We start from the raw sequence: 19,639 nt of genomic DNA, 5'->3' as shown, positions 1-19,639 counted from the left end.
TTTTTTTCCTAGAATCTGCAGAAGAAATACAGGCCTGATTTTAGCCTAGTGAAACTCATTTAGAGCCTCTGATTTCCAAAACTATAAGATAATAAAATTTCATGTTGTTTTAAGCCACTGAGTTTGAGGTAATTTATTCCACCAGTAATAGGAAGCTACTATATCTGGTCTAGCGGAAAAGACGAAACTGAAACCTGGATATTCTGATGTCCAATTGCGTGTTATTCCTATTACATCACATTGAATAAATGCTACTAATACATAAAAACTGATACTTCTTATTGGATCGTATATCATCTAAATTAAGGGAGAATATATGGTTTGGCAGCCACAGGAGATTGCAAAAATCGCAACTCTTCACCTCTCCCTCTGTGCAGGTCCTTTGCAGCTAACTGTATAGTTAGTTCTATCCATCACAAAGGAGAGTCTGTTTATTCCCCACCACTTCCAAACGTGGTCAAGCCTCGTGCCTTGCTTTGGCCAGTAGAATAAGGCAAAAGTAACATACTGGTGGCTCAGGCCTCAAGTGTCTTTGCATGTTTCTGCTTTCTTTCTTGGAAATCTGCCACTACCTTGTGAGAAAGCCCTGCCTTGGCTGCCAGATGATGACAGGCTTGTGGCCCATTTACCCTGTCACCCCAGATGACAGCCAGCTGTCTGACAAAGAGTCACTGAGGAGAGGGAATCTATGAGGCACACTCCCTAATTTTTCCATTATCACACCATAAAAGGAAATCAGTTGACAAGAAAGTTATCTGCTTTCATTTGAAGTCATTGACCTGGTTCTCAGAGAAAAGACCAACTGAGATCAATCAGAAAAAAGGCCTGTGAAAAGATTACTGGACCAAATCTATAACCTAGTGCTGAAATGTAGAACATGTGCAGTAAAACCAAAAATAATCTGGGTATAGAAGAACTTCCCTGTATTTATGCTCCAAAAGTCCGAGCCTTTATTCTCCCTAACCAGCCTTGGTGTCCTACCCTCTATGGACAACTTCAGTGTGTGTCAGCTAGTAAATGGGACAAATAGTGACACTACTAACTCCTTTAGGCTTAAAACAAGGTAACATAGAATATAGAGAGGGTACATCATTAGGGAAGAAACTTTTGGGAGTTGTGATGTGTGGTTGTTATGTAGGACAACTGTGGGGTACCAGATGAACTGGAGCAGTCCTGGGGGCTATGGGGCAGAGCAACAGGTCAACTTGAGGATAGTGCCAGTAAGTGCAGGGTGTCAAATACGGGTCTCCACTACCAACTGAGATGAATTAAATATGGTCCATTTTTGTCTCATTGTTTTTGGGTTAGACAAACACTGTATACTTTTTTGAATTATTGATTTTTCAGTGGGCAGATTTTTTTTTTTTTTTGCTTCATTGTTTTCGATACTGATTAAATCATGTTTGCTTTATGTGTCAGAGGTAAATGGAGTAATGTTTGCACTAGGATCAGCTTTTTTAAATCCATGCCCCCTTTTTACTGGTAACTTTTGAAGAATAAAGTTTATTTTGAAGAATAAACTTTCTGCTTGGTCACAGAAAGTTGTTGTGTTGCATGGATTTTTGTTGTTGGTTGTGTAGTTTAGGGTCAAGGTCTGTTTTATTTTATTTATTTTGCCCTTGGGAATACAAAAAAATGTGTAGAAAATAAACTAAGAGAAAACAATATAGCAAACCTTGTTGCATCCAACAAATAGAGCATGAGGAAGGTAATGAATATGTGAACTAGACAGATAAGGAGGTGAGGTTATTTTCCAAATTGATGAAGAAGTAACGTGATACTTGTATCTTCCCCTTTCATAATAAGATACTTACAATCTACTGTATATTTTGAAAATTAATATTTTAATTTCCATTTGTTATAGCTGCATTGTAATTTTTATAAATGGAAACATTTCTATTTGTAACAACCTACCACAGTGCCTAGATTTCAAAGTAGATTCAATTGATTTGCAATCTACTCTGTTTTCAAAAAAATTGTTTTAACATCAGGTCATAGCTGTTTCCCTATACTGCATATCTGTATACATTTACCCTACGTGTGATTTTTTTCCTTTAAGAAACGAAAATTTCTTATACTTGATGGAATCCCATATATCTTAGCCAATTGTTACATATTTTCAATGTAGCTAATGTTAGTGTATACACAATAACAACCAGAAGTCAAAAAAAAAGAAAAAAGGTTTAAGAACAGTATAATTCAAAAGAGGAGTGAAAAAACATAAAAAAGAGAAAACCCATTTTTATCTCTTTTCAATGTTGAACGAAAGTCCAAACTCAAGCAATTCTTGTTGTCATATTTTAAAATATCTTTCTCCATGCCCTTCTGTGCTACAGGATTTCCTCTGTAATGATTATCAAAGTTGAAGTGAAAAGAGACAGCTGAATTCATCAGTAGGATAGGAGGGTCAAGTCAAGTTACCAGCATTCCACACGACTGATTTAGTAAGAGACAAATCCTGCTGATCTCCTTGGGTCCCATATGGCCATGGGAAGCTTTATTCTTTCTATTCTTTTTAGAGAGTAGCTCTTCTTTCCATAGCACTTTCCAGCAGTAGCCCGTAGGCTCATTCTACTTAACAACAGAGCCAATTCTGCCAGACCTGAGAAGAATCTAAGCCCCACTCAAACTTGGGAAGTTTGGACTTAAATAATTATTTGGAGTTTTATGTCTTTTTCACCAAGATGATGATAGCATGAGATGGCATGAGACTAATTTTTATTTGGGGGGAGATGAGGAAGTAATGGTTAGTTCTGTGCTGACTATATTAAAAATGAAATGCACGAGGGACTTGCAAGCGTAAACCTCAGAGAGACAGCTGGCTACAGGCCTAGAGTTCATGGCAGGCATGATCATATGTTTGAGAGCCATTAACATGTATGTAGTGATTGAAATCAGGGACACAGTTGTGGAAATTGAAAGGACATATTAAAAAGGAATAACCAACAAAAGAGATAGAAAACAAATAAGAGAAGTAGAATCTCAGAAGCCAAAGGAAGAGGTAATTTTAAGAAATAAAGCGAAACAATAAAATGACCAGCACATTGAAAAACCGTGAGTCATGAGAAGCAATCATAAATCAGTTTTACTTTTGTCTTTTACTAAATGTATAATATGGAGCTAATTCCACCATGTTCCATGTGGATATAAAATGAGTTAGTCACATGGCTTTTCTGGTCTTTCTCAGGCAATAGAATGTCCTACAGTTACTTTACATTGCAAAATACAAATTCAATTCAGAAAATAGAATGTCTAATCCTGTATATTAGTCAACACTCCAATCTTTATTTAAAGAACAGACATTTTCAAGAACATACTTCTCTCCTTTTCATCTAGCTAGGACATGATGAAGGCAGCAAGGCTATGACCAGAGAAGGTAGATTGGTTAGCCTGCCCCCTCATGTAGAGCCTGCAGGAAGGGTAGAAACTCAATGGACTAGCACCACCCAAAGCAGTCTATTGTTTCTGGTCCTGCATATACATAAAACTGACTTATCACTGACAGTAGTGCCTTCCTGACTTCTTCATTCATCTTTCTCATTATCAGGTATCACTCGCCTTTTGTTTTAGTGCAGTCAGATGCATTTTCTTTTTGACTGGTTGCTTATTAATTCTGTAGCCCACAGGAATCTTGTCCTTTTCTCTACACAGGCCCTTTGTCTTCTAAGTGGTACTTTGAGCACACACTAAGACAACCTAACCCTGTCTCTCTTCCTTGTGGTCTTCGTCTGGCCATGAGAAATACATAGTCTTCCTTGTCATGATGAACTCTGGGAGTATAAGATATGGTGCTGGGAAAATTGGCTAGCCATAAGTAGAAAGCTGAAACTGGATCCTTTCCTTACTCCTTATACGAAAATTAATTCAAGATGGATTAGAGACTTAAATGTTAAACCTAATACCATAAAAACCCTAGAAGAAAACCTAGGTAATACCATTCAGGACATAGGCATGGGCAAGGACTTCATGTCTAAAACACCAAAAGCAATGGCAACAAAAGCCAAAATTGACAAATGGGATCTAATTAAACTAAAGAGCTTCTGCACAGCAAAAGAAACTACCATCAGAGTGAACAGGCAACCTACAGAATGGGAGAAAATTTTTGCAATCTACTCATCAGACAAAGGGCTAATATCCAGAACCTACAAAGAACTCAAACAAATTTACAAGAAAAAAACCAAAAACCCCATCAAAAAGTGGGCATAGGATATGAACAGACAGTTCTCAAAAGAGGACATTCATACAGCCAACAGACACATGAAAAAATGCTCATCATCACTGGCCATCAGAGAAATGCAAATCAAAACCACAATGAGATACCATCTCACACCAGTTAGAATGGCAATCATTAAAAAGTCAGGAAACAACAGGTGCTGGAGAGGATGTGGAGAAATAGGAACACTTTTACACTGTTACTGGGACTGTAAACTAGTTCAACCATTATGGAAAACAGTATGGCGATTCCTCAAGGATTTAGAACTAGAAGTACCATATGACCCAGCCATCCCATTACTGGGTATATACCCAAAGGATTATAAATCATGCTGCTATAAAGACACATGCACACGTATGTTATTGCGGCACTATTCACAATAGCAAAGACTTGGAATCAACCCAAATGTCCATCAGTGACAGATTGGATTAAGAAAATGTGGCACATATCATGGAATACTATGCAGCTGTAAAAAAAGGATGAGCTTGTGTCCTTTGCAGGGACATGGATGCAGCTGGAAACCATCATTCTCAGCAAACTATCGCAAGAAGAGAAAACCAAACACCACATGTTCTCACTCATAGGTGGGAAATGAACAATGAGATCACTTGGACTCGGGAAGGGGAACATCACACACTGGGGCCTATCATGGGGAGGGGGGAGGGGGGAGGGATTGCATTGGGAGTTATACCTGATGTAAATGACGAGTTGATGGGTGCTAACGAGTTGATGGGTGCAGCACACCAACATGGCACAAGTATCCATATGTAACAAACCTGCACGTTATGCACATGTACCCTAGAACTTAAAGTATAATAATAAAAAATAATAATAATAATAATAAAAAGATATGCAGGGCACTGTCTTCCAACTTACCTATCCAAATCTAGCTAGACTGTTTCTTGTCAGTTAGATTTGCCAGATCTAAGATAGATATCAATGCACTGGTCTCTCCAACTGCAGGAGACACATGTCACCTTTCAAAGGATCAAATAAGACCTCTTCACTGGACTCAAGTGGAAAGCACCACCAACCCCTCCCTTTTTCCCACCAGTGAAACCTTTTCCCTCATTCTATCTTTTCCTTAATCTATTTTTATTTATTATATCTCTTTATACACCTTGTCTTTGATTTGCATGAGAATTTAATAGTCACATAACTAGTTCTTGAATGTCTACATGTTGCAAGTTCTGCTAATGTATGTATCATGCATGGTGAATAAAGAATGAATGAGAAAGAAACGAAATGAAGAAGAAAAAAATCTGCTGCTCTTTTATTGTTTAAATCACGTTTTTTTGAATCATAGTGCTCTTTTTAAATCTTAGTAAGTGAATGAAGAGTGAGAGATTAGACAATAACTTTCAGGGCTCATAAAGCAGGGCAGAATCAAGGGAAGGAGGCTGTAGAATGAATAGCATTTTTGTAGACAGCTATGATATTATCCATAGAGAGATGTTTGAGTTAAAATAAAGGGAGGATTTGATGGAGCAAAGATCATGGAAGGGAGGAACAAGAGTAGGAAAACAGGAAGGATTATATCAAGAACCACGAACAGGTTATTTTTAGACAAAAATACACATGGTTTTCTTCTAAGACTAGATAAAAAAATTAAAAATGTGTGACAATGTAGACAAGCTGGAGGTGGAGAAGAGATAATCTGGAGATACTTATATCTGGTTTTATTTTGTCTATGAGCAGAGGGCCAGATTATCTGCAAGGGCAAGAGCATAGAATTAAAACTGAGGAGACTGGCAGGAGCTTAAAAGGAGAAAGAAAGTAAATTGATAAGAAGTATATACACGGTAGTGCTTCACATCAGCATAGGTACCTGATCTTTCCCCAAGTCCTCACAGATCAGGGCAGGTATAGGGTGATCATCCCTGGAGCTGACCCCACAGTACAGCAGAAGGGAGTCTGCAATCAGGTACTCAAAAGGGTCAGAATAAAAAAGGTTTTGCCTCAGGCTAAGAGAAGACAGTGAAGTTAGGCATGGGGTTGATCAAAAGAGGAGTAAGTAGGGATAATGGGCTAAAGATTAAGAGAAGTTAAGGAGCAGGTTATGTGAGGCTTCCAGGGTCAATTGGAGTTGGAAAGATATGATAGATCCATAGAATAGCATTCATGGGATTAGGAAGATTTGAGAAATAGAGAAATTATAAGTGATCACAAAATCCAGAGTGTAGCCATAGAAATGGGTTGTTGGAGTGGGAAGTGAATGAAGAGGCCAAAGAACTGCATCAGTACATTTCAAAGTCGTTTAAAATAATGGCAGGAGTTAGAAAAGGGGGAAAAATAGAATCCCTCTCCTGGAACTAGAAAGATAAGAACAAAGGGGATTGATATGGTTTGGCTGTGTCCCCACCCAAATCTCATCTTGAATTGTAACTCCCACAATTCCCATGTGTTGTGGAGGGAGCACAGTGGGAGGTGATTGAATTATGGGGCAGGGTCTTTCCCCTGCTATTCTCATGAGAGTGAGTAAGTCTCACAAGATCTGATGGTTTTACAAAGTGGAGTTTCCCCGCACAAGCTTTCTTCTCTCTGCCACCACGTGAGACATGTCTTTCACCTTCCACCACAATTGTGAGGTCTTCCCAGACATGTGGAATTGTAAGTCCAATAAACTTTCTTTTGTACATTGTCCAGTCTCATGTATGTCTTAATCAGCAGCATGAAAACGGACTAATACAGGGATGGAAGAAAAGTGCTACCATTTCCAAGGACAATTTGTAATTTTAAAAAGGTAATTCTCACCACCCCCATCAATATAACAGTAGTCAACTAATATGTAAAGATATCCAATCTCATTTATATAAAACTTGTGGATCTTTTTGTTTAAAACATACGCTTGGCTTGGCCTGGCGCGGTGGCTCAAGCCTGTAATCCCAGCACTTTGGGAGGCTGAGGCGGGCAGATCACGAGTTCAGGAGTCCAAGACCAGCCTGACCAACATGGTGAAACCCCGTCTCTACTAAAAATACAAAAAAAATTAGCCAGACACGGTGGCATGCACCTGTAATCCCAGCTACTCAGGAGGCTGAAGCAGGAGAATCCCTTGAACCTGGGAAGCAGAGGTTGCAGTGAGTCGAGATCGTGCCACTGCACTCCAGCCTAGGCAACAGAGTGAGACTCTGTCAAAAAAAAGAAAAGAAAAGAAAAATCCCACACTTACTCTGAATCTTTCATATTTTTAGAAATCTACTCAGCTCCTCACACTTTAGCTCTATTCTCTAGACTCCAACCTGCCCTCATTCTTTTTGTGTATCTGAAGTCTGCTTTCTCTCTCTCTCTCTCTCTCTCTCTCTTTTTTTTTCTGAGACAGGGTCTCACTCTGTTGCCCGGGCTGGAGTGCAGGGGCACAATCTTGACTCACTGCAGCCTCGACCTTACAGTCTCAAGCAGTCCTCCCACCTCAGCCTCCCAAGTAGTTGGGACTACAGGCAAGAGCCACTGCACCTGGCTAACTTTTTATTTTTTATAGAGATGGGGTTTTGCCATGTTGCCCAGGCTGGTCTTGAACTCCTGGACTCAAGGGATCTAGTCACCTTGGCATCCCAAATTCCTGGGATTACAGGAGTTAGCCACAGTACTCAGACTGAATTCTGCTTTCTTTATTGTAACCTCAGTACCTTCTAAAAATGTAACTTATACCCACTTCTTTGATCCTTCCTATTCCTTATCGATTTATGTAAACATTTCATTCCACCTTCTAACCCAGGGAATCTAGCTCCAGTGCTAGTCAGGCCTACTGCAGAGTGACAGGAGATGGAACAGTAGTTTTTAAGCAATTCTTGTTACTGGACTAAAGTAAGGTGGGGAGTAACAGTGAGATAGATAATGGGAGAGGAACAGAATGGGGTAAAAGTCTCAGCCTTGAATTTAAGAATATTGAAGGGTAGAGGAAGCAATGTAATAAAGGAAATCAGATCTCACTTAAAGAAAAAAAGTTAATTGAAAAAGCTGAGACAATCAGACATCCCTAGGTCACTGGACAGGCATTTTGCTGATAACCCTGGGAAGACTAACAAGGGGGATGAGTAGAACAAAAATGGGTAATGAATGTCACAAAATGGCATTGATGGGCACGAATGTTGCAAGGAGGATGGTGGATTGGGGAGGATATTTTTCTCCTGGTAAATGTGGTCAGAACTATGAAAAAGACAGAGGTGGCCAGGAGTGAAACAAACCAGCCCAAGAGTTCCAACTGGGGAATCTGTAGAATATTCTTTCAAAAGAGTCACACATAGGAGATAGTATGTGCAGTGATTGGCTCCTATTTTACCATCAAAATCCTGACAGTGCTTTTAAGATTTACTGTGCCATGTGCTTTCTATACTCATTTAAGTTATTTATAATAACATTAGTAGAAAAGAGTCACGATGCTCTCAGACTATCAAGATAACAAGTGGAGTGTCACAGATTAAAATATATGTATGTCTGTATGTCTGTATTTCATGAAAACAAAAATTATTTTAATAAAAATGTTAAATGATTTTTCTAGTTTTTAAAAATCACATCAAATTTTAAAAGAAAGTCACAACGAACTAGTTTAAGTTCCTTTTCAGTAATTACCCTGTCACCTGTCCACCCTCTAATGGAGGTGTTAATGAGGAGTGGAGCAGCCAAAAGGCAGGCAGCAGGGGGGCAATGAGTTTAAAAGAGCCCAGATAATCACAAACCCTGAAATAATTAGCCATTATATTTATAAATACACACATATTGAGAAACAGATTTGACTGGTTTTATCACATGCTTTCGGAGTTCAGCACACACTACTAGCTTCTCAGGGATAGGCGCTTCAAAGAATTCATAGATTTAGTCCAGACTTTAGACAAGTGCATAATCTCTCCCTCCCTCTCTCTCTCTCTTTCTCTCTCTCTCTCTCTCTCTCTCTCTCTCACACACACACACACACACACACACACACACACACACACACGGAACTGGCATTATAGCACATCTTCAAAAATACAGCAACAAACACAAATGAGTAAAGGCAAATGGCCACAGACACCCAGAGAATAAGAAGTAGAATATTAAAGAGAGTGTAACTTTCAAAAGTGATTTACTTTCATAATATACTTTACACACTGAAAAAAATCATGTCGCAGAATACAAAGCTATGTTTCTTATCTGCCAGTCTTTAAAGCTAAATTAGAAAGGCAAGGAAAATGTAAATAAATGCAATGAACTAATATGCAATAAATTCAAGGGCAATGAAGAACAAAGCATATACATATATCCCGCATACATACATATATATAAAATATATATATATAAAATATATATATAAAATATATATATATATATAAAATATATATAGAGAGAGAGAAAGAAAGTATGTGTGTGTGTATCTTCTTCTTCAGATATGTCTTTTCCTGTCTTTCTCCACATCCAGACTCTCAGTTTTTTGAGGGAAAATATATTTTATCTCATTCAACATTCCCAGATGCTCGGATAGGGACACATCTATCAATATATAGCAACCCACTCTAGAAAATATTCAAAGATTAGCATATATTAAGTAAATGCAGATGTCACGGAACCAAAAACATCAATAACAAAACACATTTTTTTTTTTTTTTTGAGACAGAGTCTCGCCTGCCTCCCAGGCTGGAGTGCAGTGGCGCGATCTCGGCTCACTGCAACCTACCCCTCTTGGGTTCAAGGGATTCTCCTGCCTCAGCCTCCTGAGTAGTTGGGACTACCGGTGCGTGTCACCACACCCAGCTAACTTTTGCATTTTTAGTAAAGACGGGGGTTTCTCCGTGTTGGCCAGGATGGTATCGACCTCTTGACCTCGTGATCCGCCTGCCTTGGCCTCCCAAAGTGCTGGGATTACAGGCGTGAGTCACCACGCCCGGCCAAAAAAAATACTTTTTACAGAAGTTATTGCTTTGCAACTGCCAAAAAAAGTCAACTGTTGGTAAAGAAAGAGTTTAATTAGTAAAGCTTATAAAGATGTACCTTCCAGTCTGAGGATCAAATCCAAAGTAACGGTCTTTGCATTGGTCACAACGTTGCCCAGCAATGGAAGCATCTTGGCAAACACACTGACCAGTCAGGCTATTACAGATGTGATGAACTGAGCCAGCTGTATGGCATGAGCATGGCAGGCAGCCATTGGCACTGCCTGGAGAAATATAAAAACCTAGAAATAAAGACATTAAAAGTTTTATATATACTTTTTATCCACTCTTTTGTTTAAAGCATAATAATTGATTACACAGAAAAACAGGATACTCTACCATGGCACTATCTCATTCCCAATACAAATGTGGTTATATCCGTTCTTCAGTGTGTCAATTACGACCAAAGAAAAGCTGAGTAAATTATCTACATTGTACTTGGGTGTCTCCCAGGCATCTACAATTCAATGCATTTAAAATCTGCTGCGTATTATTCCCACAAAAAACTTGACCTCCTCTAATCAGCTCCATTCCAACAGATATTACCAGTCATAGAGTTGCTTTGCCTAGAACACTGAGGTATCTTTGGTAGGGCAGACTTATAAAATATAGGAAACCAGTTACATCTGAATTTCTAACAAACAATGAATTTTTTTAGTAAAGGTGCATTGCATGCAGCATTTGCTTAGACTAAAAAAGTTATCTGAAATTCAAATTAAACTAATTCTGTATTTCACTAAAATAAAAGTTTGCATCCTCCTCTTCTCTGACCCCCTACATTTTGCTAATTATCAAGTCCTATGGATGTTGCCTCCTAACAATTTTAAACCTTCCACTCTTCATCCCCACTACCACCTCCCAGATAAAGTCACCAACCACTTTTTTTATAACTAATACCTCAAACTAGATGCTACCACAGGGACTTTATGTTGAGTATCTCATTTAGTTGTCATAGAAATGCAAATAATGCAGGAATTATTATTACATCTATTTTGTCAATTAGAAAACAGAAGATTGAAAAGGTTAACACACTTTCCTAAAATGGTAGAGTTAATGGATAGCAAAACTCAGGTTTACACCCAGGCCACCAAGTCCCAGAGGCCATCTCTTCTAATTGCATCCCTCTTGTCCTGTTCCAATCTATTCTTCGTAGCAGTCTTTTTCCAAAGTGCAGTTTGGACATTTCACTTCTCTGTTTGAAACTACTTGATGACTTCCTATTCCCCTCAGGAAATAAATCCAAATCTCTCTTCCAATTTCTAATCCTACAGTCAGGTCCCAGTTACGTCTCTAGCTTCCGCTCATGGCCCATTCCCCACTCAGTCCTTCGCAGTCATATTTGTTCCTCTTCTTGAGACTTAAAGGCCTTTTCATGGGCCATTCTGTCTGCTGGGATGATTTTGACATATCTCTTTTGCTTAGCTCACTCATATATGTCAGGTCTCGTGACTTCCTCAGGCAACTTTCCCTAGGCCAGGCTAGGTATGCCTGTTACAAATTCATAGCATCCTGTTTGTTTCCTAAGTGTTTACAAAAGTTATAATCAATCTCATTTCCATCAAAATCTAACTTCCATAAGGGCAGAAAACCCATCTGTTTCATTCATCATTGTCTCCCTAGTAGCCAGTACACTGCTTGGCACATAGTAGGCACTCCATACACATTCTATGAACAAATAAAAATGAGTTCAATTATTAAAAAAAAAGAAAAAGCCTGCAGAATTTAGAGATTTTAGCTTAACTCTAAAACCCGTATTTTTTTCTTGTAGGAAAAGGAAAGAAATACAAATATGATTCAAAAGTCTATTCAAGTTACTTAAAATCTCTTTGGAGCCCGGAGATGGAAGTTAACTGTTATAAAATTCAAAAGCTATCAGGCGGTTGAATTATGGAGCAGGCATATGAGGGAGAAATGGTTCTCAGGGTTATGTGATGTGTGTGTGCATGTATCTGTACATATACATATACACACATGCACAGACACATGGGTACACACACAAGCATGTGCAAAATGCTGCAAAGAATTTTACTGAAACAATGGGGTAGAGGGATCACAGAAGGATTCTAATGAATACAGTTACAGCAAATAAAAATGAATTGTACAATTGTCATGACACTAATTCAAAGTTCATAAAATAGCAATGATATTGAAAGAAGGAGAGCATCAGCACAAAGTGAATCCATTCTGTTATCTATTCTATAGGGAACAGCAAAAAGTAATTAGGATACTCTGAAACTCATTTCAGGCTCTAGTTGAAAACAAGCCATTTTCTTATAGCCACCAACAATTGGTTTTTTTCCTTCCCCTAGATCTTGTACATTGCGTCTTACAAAGTTTCAAGGGCAGGAAAACAGAATTGTGCTCCATGGGAGGAAAAGGAAAGGGCTCAAAATCTGTGCCATTCAGTTGGAGGAAATCAACTAATACTATCATTTTATCATAATTTACAGCCAGATTTCGCTGTTTGTTTATTTGTATCACCTGACAGCAATTTCCCTTATATATACATTTGAAGAAATAGATCATGGCCATAACAATTAGTATATATTCTTATACCTGATTCATCACATGGTCAAAGTCAAATTCAGAAGGCTTCCATTTAAATTCAAGGCCACTGTGGTTGTGATTCTTTGTATTTTTGTTCCTGTGAAGGTATCTAGGCCCTTAAATCCATGATGATGGCATCATGAATGTGCTAACAGCCCTCCAATTTGGATAAATTACCCATTAGCACAGATACTTACAAGTAGAATTAATTTAGACTTATTTCAATAGTTCCAAGCCACAGAGAATTTGGAATAATTAAGGGTGAGTTTTAGAAGAAATGATGTATGAGATAAACCTCTAAGTATAGTAGGGGATGGCATTTTGGTGCACAAGTTGGGTAGTCCAAATTTTGCGGAGTAAAGAATGACACAGAAAAATCAGAAATTTAAGCAGAGAAGAACTAAAAAGATGTTAAGCACCCAGGGAGACTGCAAATGAAGGTAGGGCTTCCAGGAAAAGACTGCATGGGAATTTGCCTTGGGGTTAATTCCCCTCCTCCTCTCCGGAGCATGATTATAAAGGTTAATCCCACCAGTATTTTAGTTGTCCTATTTTTAAGCAGTTCTAATTAGGATGACTCAGGTAACTTCCTCTTGCCTTACCTGAATGTGCCTAATTCTAGACCATTACCTCCCTTTTATGACTTCCAACTATAGAAAACAATCTTTTCCCTTTCCTTCTGCTTAAACTTCAACTCCTGAATGTGGCTTAATTATAACTGACCTTAATTTATTTTAATGTAATGCATTTCTGATACCCCTTCGTTAGCTCTACTTCATGTTCCAAATCTTTGTATCTGTAGCATTGTAACTGATCTTATTGAGATTTCATTTTATGAGTGATTTTGTACCACATTCTTAAGCATGGTCATTAGGACAACATCATTGCCTTGCATTATGTAGTGCTGAGTGTTCACACATACATGGTCCAAATCAGCTCGCTAGTTTATTATTTTCCCATATTATTTAGCTGACCCCTGGTTTTAAACACGACAAACCTCAAGTGGAAAAATATGTATCATCCAGTTAAAGCAAAGAGTCACCCATATCATAAAATAGTGTTGCTTTATCTAGGAGAAGGATCTATAGAGTTCAAAGTTATTAGCAAGGCAGCTGGTATTATCTCCTGTAGTGGCTATTTGCACAGCACAGTATTTGTCCTGGGCATAAAAGAAGAGCCCATTTCCCAGCAATGTCCCTCCTGAGGACCATGAACAACCAGGCTTTGCCAAGGTCTTGAAAGGGAGAAAGAAAAGAAGTGTAACCTCTAGGCCTTATTCAAGAAAGGAGGGCAACACTGGGGCTAAGCACTAATTGTAAGACATTTAGAAGAAACTACTCTCCCCTTAAGCCAGAAAATGGACATAATAGTTACACGAGAGCCCAGGGAGGGATGTGTGGCTCACCTATACCCATGCAACAAAAGACTATCTTGGGAATGGCTTTAGGAATCAATATTTTCAATACTGTTGTATTGTTTGTAAACTATATTTCAATATAGTTGATAATGGTAGTTTTCAAATTAAAACAATAATAATTTTCCTCCATTTGGGAGTTATAGATAAAATCCTGCTAAAATTACTTCTAGACTTACTTGATCAAGTAAATACATAAATATTAATATTATTCATCCCAAGGTATAATTTCTCTTATTTAAAACAATTTTTAAATGTTTTTCAGTTAAATTAGATAAACTTAAATTATTCTGCTGTTATTCCTTTTTTCTGGGCTGCTACTCCCTACTTGAGCAGCTTGCTGATTCCTATTTCCTCTTAAAATTCAGATCAGAAATCATTTTCTCTAAGTTCCTAACACTCTGCTTCCTTCAAGAATTGATCCTTTCCTTCACTTTACTACTTCTCCATATTGTATATTTCTAATATTGCTCTTATCACATTGTGATACATTTACATGTGAGTCAGTTTCCCTTACTAAATCACAATGTCTTAGTATATTTGTGATTGTATATCTTAACACCAGCATCGTCCCTGGTAATTTACTCAACAGATGTTTATTGAAAAACAGATATATGAATGAAATGGATAGATAGTTGAATGGATGAATGGGTGGATGGATGGATAAAGATCTGCTGCCCTCTAAAATATGAGATGATTCCTTTAACACTTAAAAGGAAAATGGTAAACATAAATCTGTGAGTCATGAGAGTGGTTGGTCAGAGTGGCCTGTCCGATCAGGGAGTCTAGAGAGGAGTGTATATGAATCAGACACAATAAATTTAAAATATAGTGCTTATCACAGCAACAGATGGAACAGAGCTATAGAAAGAAAATGTTACACTAAAACTATATCTTAGTTCTTAAAGCAAAGTACATAATAATATGCTCATGTAAGAGAAAACATTATTGGAATTTTCTGTTTCATAAATAATCCAATTTTTCTATTTATGGTAATACCCATGAAAGGCCCTCAGTAACATACTCTCTAAGAATCAAATCCAATAACAACAAATAACCCAAATAATGACAACTCCGATTACATCTTGGAGATTATAATTAATATATGTGTGTATGCATATTCAAAATCCACAGCAAAACTCTTATTCCCTGTTCCCATTCAGTGTTTATCAAATGTATGTTCTAAAGCCTGTCTCCTATGCCATTCCAACCATCTCCAAAATTTCTCCAATGAAGTTCTCAGAGATAATTCCATTTCTAGACCCCTTTAGTTTACCTCAACATTATTTGAACATTGTAGTTTCCCAGGACTCTGTTAATTGTCATTTTATGCCTACTACTTGGGTTTTGAACAACAAATGAAGTATCCCAGGATGTGAAGCAGTAAGCCAGAATCATGAGTTGAGATATGTTTGAAGGTGGGGGAAAGAAACAGTATTTATCTAACTCACCCTCAAATATTTATTGTGTGAATGTCTAAGACAAATATTGAGTTAGTTATTTAGAAAAAGTTCCACTCTTTCAGAATATACACTCTGGAGTCAGATGGACCTGTACTTATAAATGGCTCTTCTACTTAATTAGATCTGATTTCCCCAATTAGATTAAAACGAGAATAATCCCAGCACCTCCATCATAGAAATACTGTGCATGTTAAGGCCGGGCGCGGTGGCTCAAACCTGTAATCCCAGCACTTTGGGAGGCCGAGACGGGCGGATCACGAGGTCAGGAGATCGAGACCATCCTGGCTAACACAGTGAAACCCCGTCTCTACTAAAAAATACAAAAAAATTAGCCAGGCGAGGTGGCGGGCGCCTGTAGTCCCAGCTACTCGGGAGGCTGAGGCAGGAGAATGGCAGAAACCCGGGAGGCGGAGCTTGCAGTGAGCTGAGATCCGGCCACTGCACTCCAGCCTGGGCGACAGAGCGAGACTCCATCTCAAAAAAAAAAAAAAAAAAAAAGAAAAAGAAATACTGTGCATGTTATATGGAACTTTGCAGGCAAAGCCCTATTACAGAGCCTGGCACACAGCGGAGTCTCAGTAAATATCATCTATTATCATCTTTGTAATTGTTAATTAGCAAGTCTTCTATGACAGAGATATTTTTCTTATCAGCGTCTTTTACTTTTTTTCCCCCAGATATACCTAAGATTGTGGTCTATATTTCCTGTGATAAGATTCCTTCCTGATGATTTATCAAGGAAGAGGTTCTTACTTTGAGACTCAGGTCTCTCTGTGAAAAACATGTTAACCTAGAAAATTGTCTCACCAAACACTAGGAAATGTGGCATAATTGGATATCAACTTTGATGCATTGATTTTTAATGGAACATCAACATCTGATTCCAATTCCATTGGCAGGGTCTTGTACGCAATTCTAGTTTATGAGCTCATCACTTAATAAATATGATGTGCTACTTAATGAAACAAGATGCTTTGTTTTATGAATTGTAAAAGAAAACCAAAAGTAAATACTAGGGGGAAGCATGAGGCATTGTCCTATTAGTACAAAACATGTCATAGGAAGCTGTTTTCGTTATAAATTAGCCTTTATTTTATTCCAAAGCTGCAGAGTCTTCAATAAGCACTCTCTGCCTCTAGTTCTCAAGGACAAGGGTGGGTCACTGGCTTGGGATGCCTTGACATCCTTCCCTGCCTTCCTCAGCCTGGCCTCTGATTAAGTGCCTACTGCTGAACATTATAAGGTCATCCAGCACAGAAATAGGGAACTGGGAAAAGATATTTAGTGTTATATTTATTAGTGTGGATATGTGTACATTCATATATGTACACACACTCCAAATAATTTTAAATTAAAGCATTTTTAAAATACTTAATGGAGGTTAAGCAGCATTTTTAACCTCTGTTCAAGTTATTGAATGGCATATTAAAACCAATGTGGCTCTAATGTACCTTCTAATGTGCACTGCTGCTTTAACAAATTGCCTATAAATTTTAGTTGAATTAAACCTATTCCTTGTACATTTGTAGTAAGGTTAGGTTAATAATACATGAGGTTTCATTACATGCACCTTCCTTAATAATGTTTTTTAAGAAAGTGGGACAAGAATCTATGTGCAGTCACCTAGTATGGGTCAGCAGTATTTGCAATCACAGATGAAAGGGAGGCAGAAGTCCTTAAGCTTGCTACTCATCCCTTCCTACCCCATCCTTCTCCCTCCATGCCCCACTACTCACACACACCAGTGTGCTGTCTGCCCCTGTGGTATATGATCTAGGTCTCTCAGACATGTTTAAATAAGTAAATGAAAGCTTAAGATTGTAGCAGCACATTTTACTGTGCACATTGCAGGGCTGGCTACTGCAAAACATCTGTTTATGATAAAGATACTTCAGGATAAGTGTTTCTCTTTTCAGTGCAAGTTTTACTGTAAGAGACCATAAAACCAGGGGAAAAAAAAATTAAAGTGGAATTTCTGAAGCAAAACCAAGAAAAAAGGAAAATCCATCCCAAAGCACATATTGCTCCTTTCATGGGCTATGCATATGTGTATACTGTATCTTGTTTTGTTAAAAAATATATAAGATACTTAGGTCACTATTATTTTTCCTCTTTTATAAGGTTGAACACAACACTTTTCCTAAGTGTTGTGAAAGAAACATCACAGACCTTTGCTAGGTTCACACCTAAAAACAGGAGAATGCCACTGAGGTATTTTTGAAATAAAATTATTCATTAATTCAGAAAATACATAGGCAGCACTGCTATGGAGGTACTCTTATCCCTGCCTGAGATAGAGCACTGAACAATTGTGAAGGACAGCAATGAGACTTGTTGGCTGGAGAGGAAGAAATGATCTGAAGACTTCTGGAAATGAGGTCAGAGAGATCACGGACATTATAGACCACGGGGGTTATTAAATAATATAAACTTTGTTTCTTATTAGCTACGGGGAAAAGCAAATGGAAGGTGGAGTGATGGGATGTGACTCAAGTTTGAACAGTATCACTTTGGCTGTCTGCTGAGAAGTGATGGAAAAAAGACAAAGGTGAGTAGGAGGCTACTTGAATAGTCCAGGAACAGAGGACGGTGGCTTGGACCTGGCTGGTGTAAGTAAGGGTGGCAAGAAGTGGTCAAATTCTGGATATATTTGAGGGTAAAATCAGCAGAATTGGTTTTGTTAGATGAGACGAAGGTTGTGGGGAAAAGAGAGGGCTCAAGAATGGCTGCAAAGATTTGGTCTGAAAAGGTTACAAGCCCAAAAACACTAGGGGAACATTGCCAGTAAAACACAGTGGATTGAATAATTTTTCCCTCCTAAAATCCCCAGAGATAAAATTTAAAAAAAAAAAAGAGAGAGAGAGAGAGAGAGAAAGAGAAAATGACAAAGATAATCTAGAAGAAAAACCTAAGCTCTTGCAGTGGAGAACCCAACAATAAGCTAATTGATTCAAGTTGTGTAACTCTAGAAAGAAAGGTTTCGAATTGAAAGCTCCAGAGATTTCTGGAAACAGATATCAGGTGTGCTAATACCTTCCCCAACCATGAAGTTGTCCTTCTTACATTTTAGGAGGACGCAGTAAGCTTTTCCTTTAGAAGTTAAACCAAAGAAGGTCTGGACCCAACAAGTACATAAACCCAGGCATTATGTGAAGGGTTGCTTGTGATTATTGATTTTATGCATCAACTTGGCTAGGCTTGGTGCCCAGTTGTTTGGTCAAACATGAGTCTAGATGTTGCTATGAATGTGTTTTGCAGATTTTCTTAGAACATAAGAGCCATCTTCGATAGGCAAAAGGATTCACTGAGAGCCCAAGGATATAGAGATGGTAAAAACTTCCAGATGGTTTAAAAAAAAAAAAAAAAAGAAGTGGAAAAGAAGCAAGAATCTGATTGACATTGCTAACAACTAATGGTGCAAACATTTAAAATTTTTGAATATTTTTTGAATGAAAGTGTTTTCATATAGCAGTAAAATTTCAAATCATTCTTTATGTTTAGATACTTGAAGACAATAAAGATACTTCAGATATTCAAATTTTCTCCTCAAATTACTTCCCTCCTTGTATTCTTTTTCAGAAGCTACTGGCACATGTGCTCTACCAAACACACAAATAAATAAACCAAGAATAGAGAACGTGTAGGATTCAGGAAATGAAGGATCCAACATGGGAGACAGGGGAAGGCAATTGCTAGTACAGCAGCAAATGTTAACCCTTGGATATAGCTGTGCAACAGAACTAAAGATCAACCAGCCTAAACTTCCCACTCGCATATCTAGGGGGAAAAAACAAAACCTTATAGATTTCTTGAATAGAGTTCCCTTGGAGAGTTTCGTTTCCTAGAAATGCCTAAGAGAGTCCCGAAAAACTAAGCAAAGGCAAATTTTTTGAAGAAAGAAAATATAGTCAAAGCATATTATATGGCATAAATGTACAGTAAATTTATATAGTCATAGTAAAGAAATATCTGAATGCTGATTTAACCAAACAAAGGAATTGCTAAGCAGGAGGTGAAAGCAGCTAAACAACTCATCTTCTATAGGGGGAAGAAAATAAATAATGTCTACATTTTAAAAATCAAGATTTTATAT

General features: G+C 37.9%; 1 protein-coding gene across 2 annotated transcripts in view; it reads right to left on the bottom strand.

The window, feature by feature from the left end:
- Window positions 1-19,639, bottom strand: part of USH2A (usherin) — an 801,896-nt gene that overhangs the window by 598,485 nt on the left and 183,772 nt on the right. For both annotated transcript variants that reach the window (XM_050780510.1, XM_050780502.1), the window contains one exon: window positions 10,181-10,364. In XM_050780510.1, the coding sequence (XP_050636467.1) occupies window positions 10,181-10,364 (184 nt within the window). The remainder of the gene's footprint in view (window positions 1-10,180; window positions 10,365-19,639) is intronic.

The sequence above is a fragment of the Macaca thibetana genome, chromosome 1 (genome assembly GCF_024542745.1).
Source record: "Macaca thibetana thibetana isolate TM-01 chromosome 1, ASM2454274v1, whole genome shotgun sequence".
In the NCBI taxonomy this organism is placed as follows: Eukaryota; Metazoa; Chordata; class Mammalia; order Primates; family Cercopithecidae; genus Macaca; species Macaca thibetana.
Note: the sequence above shows the minus strand (reverse complement) of the source record. Positions and strands in the feature narration are given on the sequence as shown.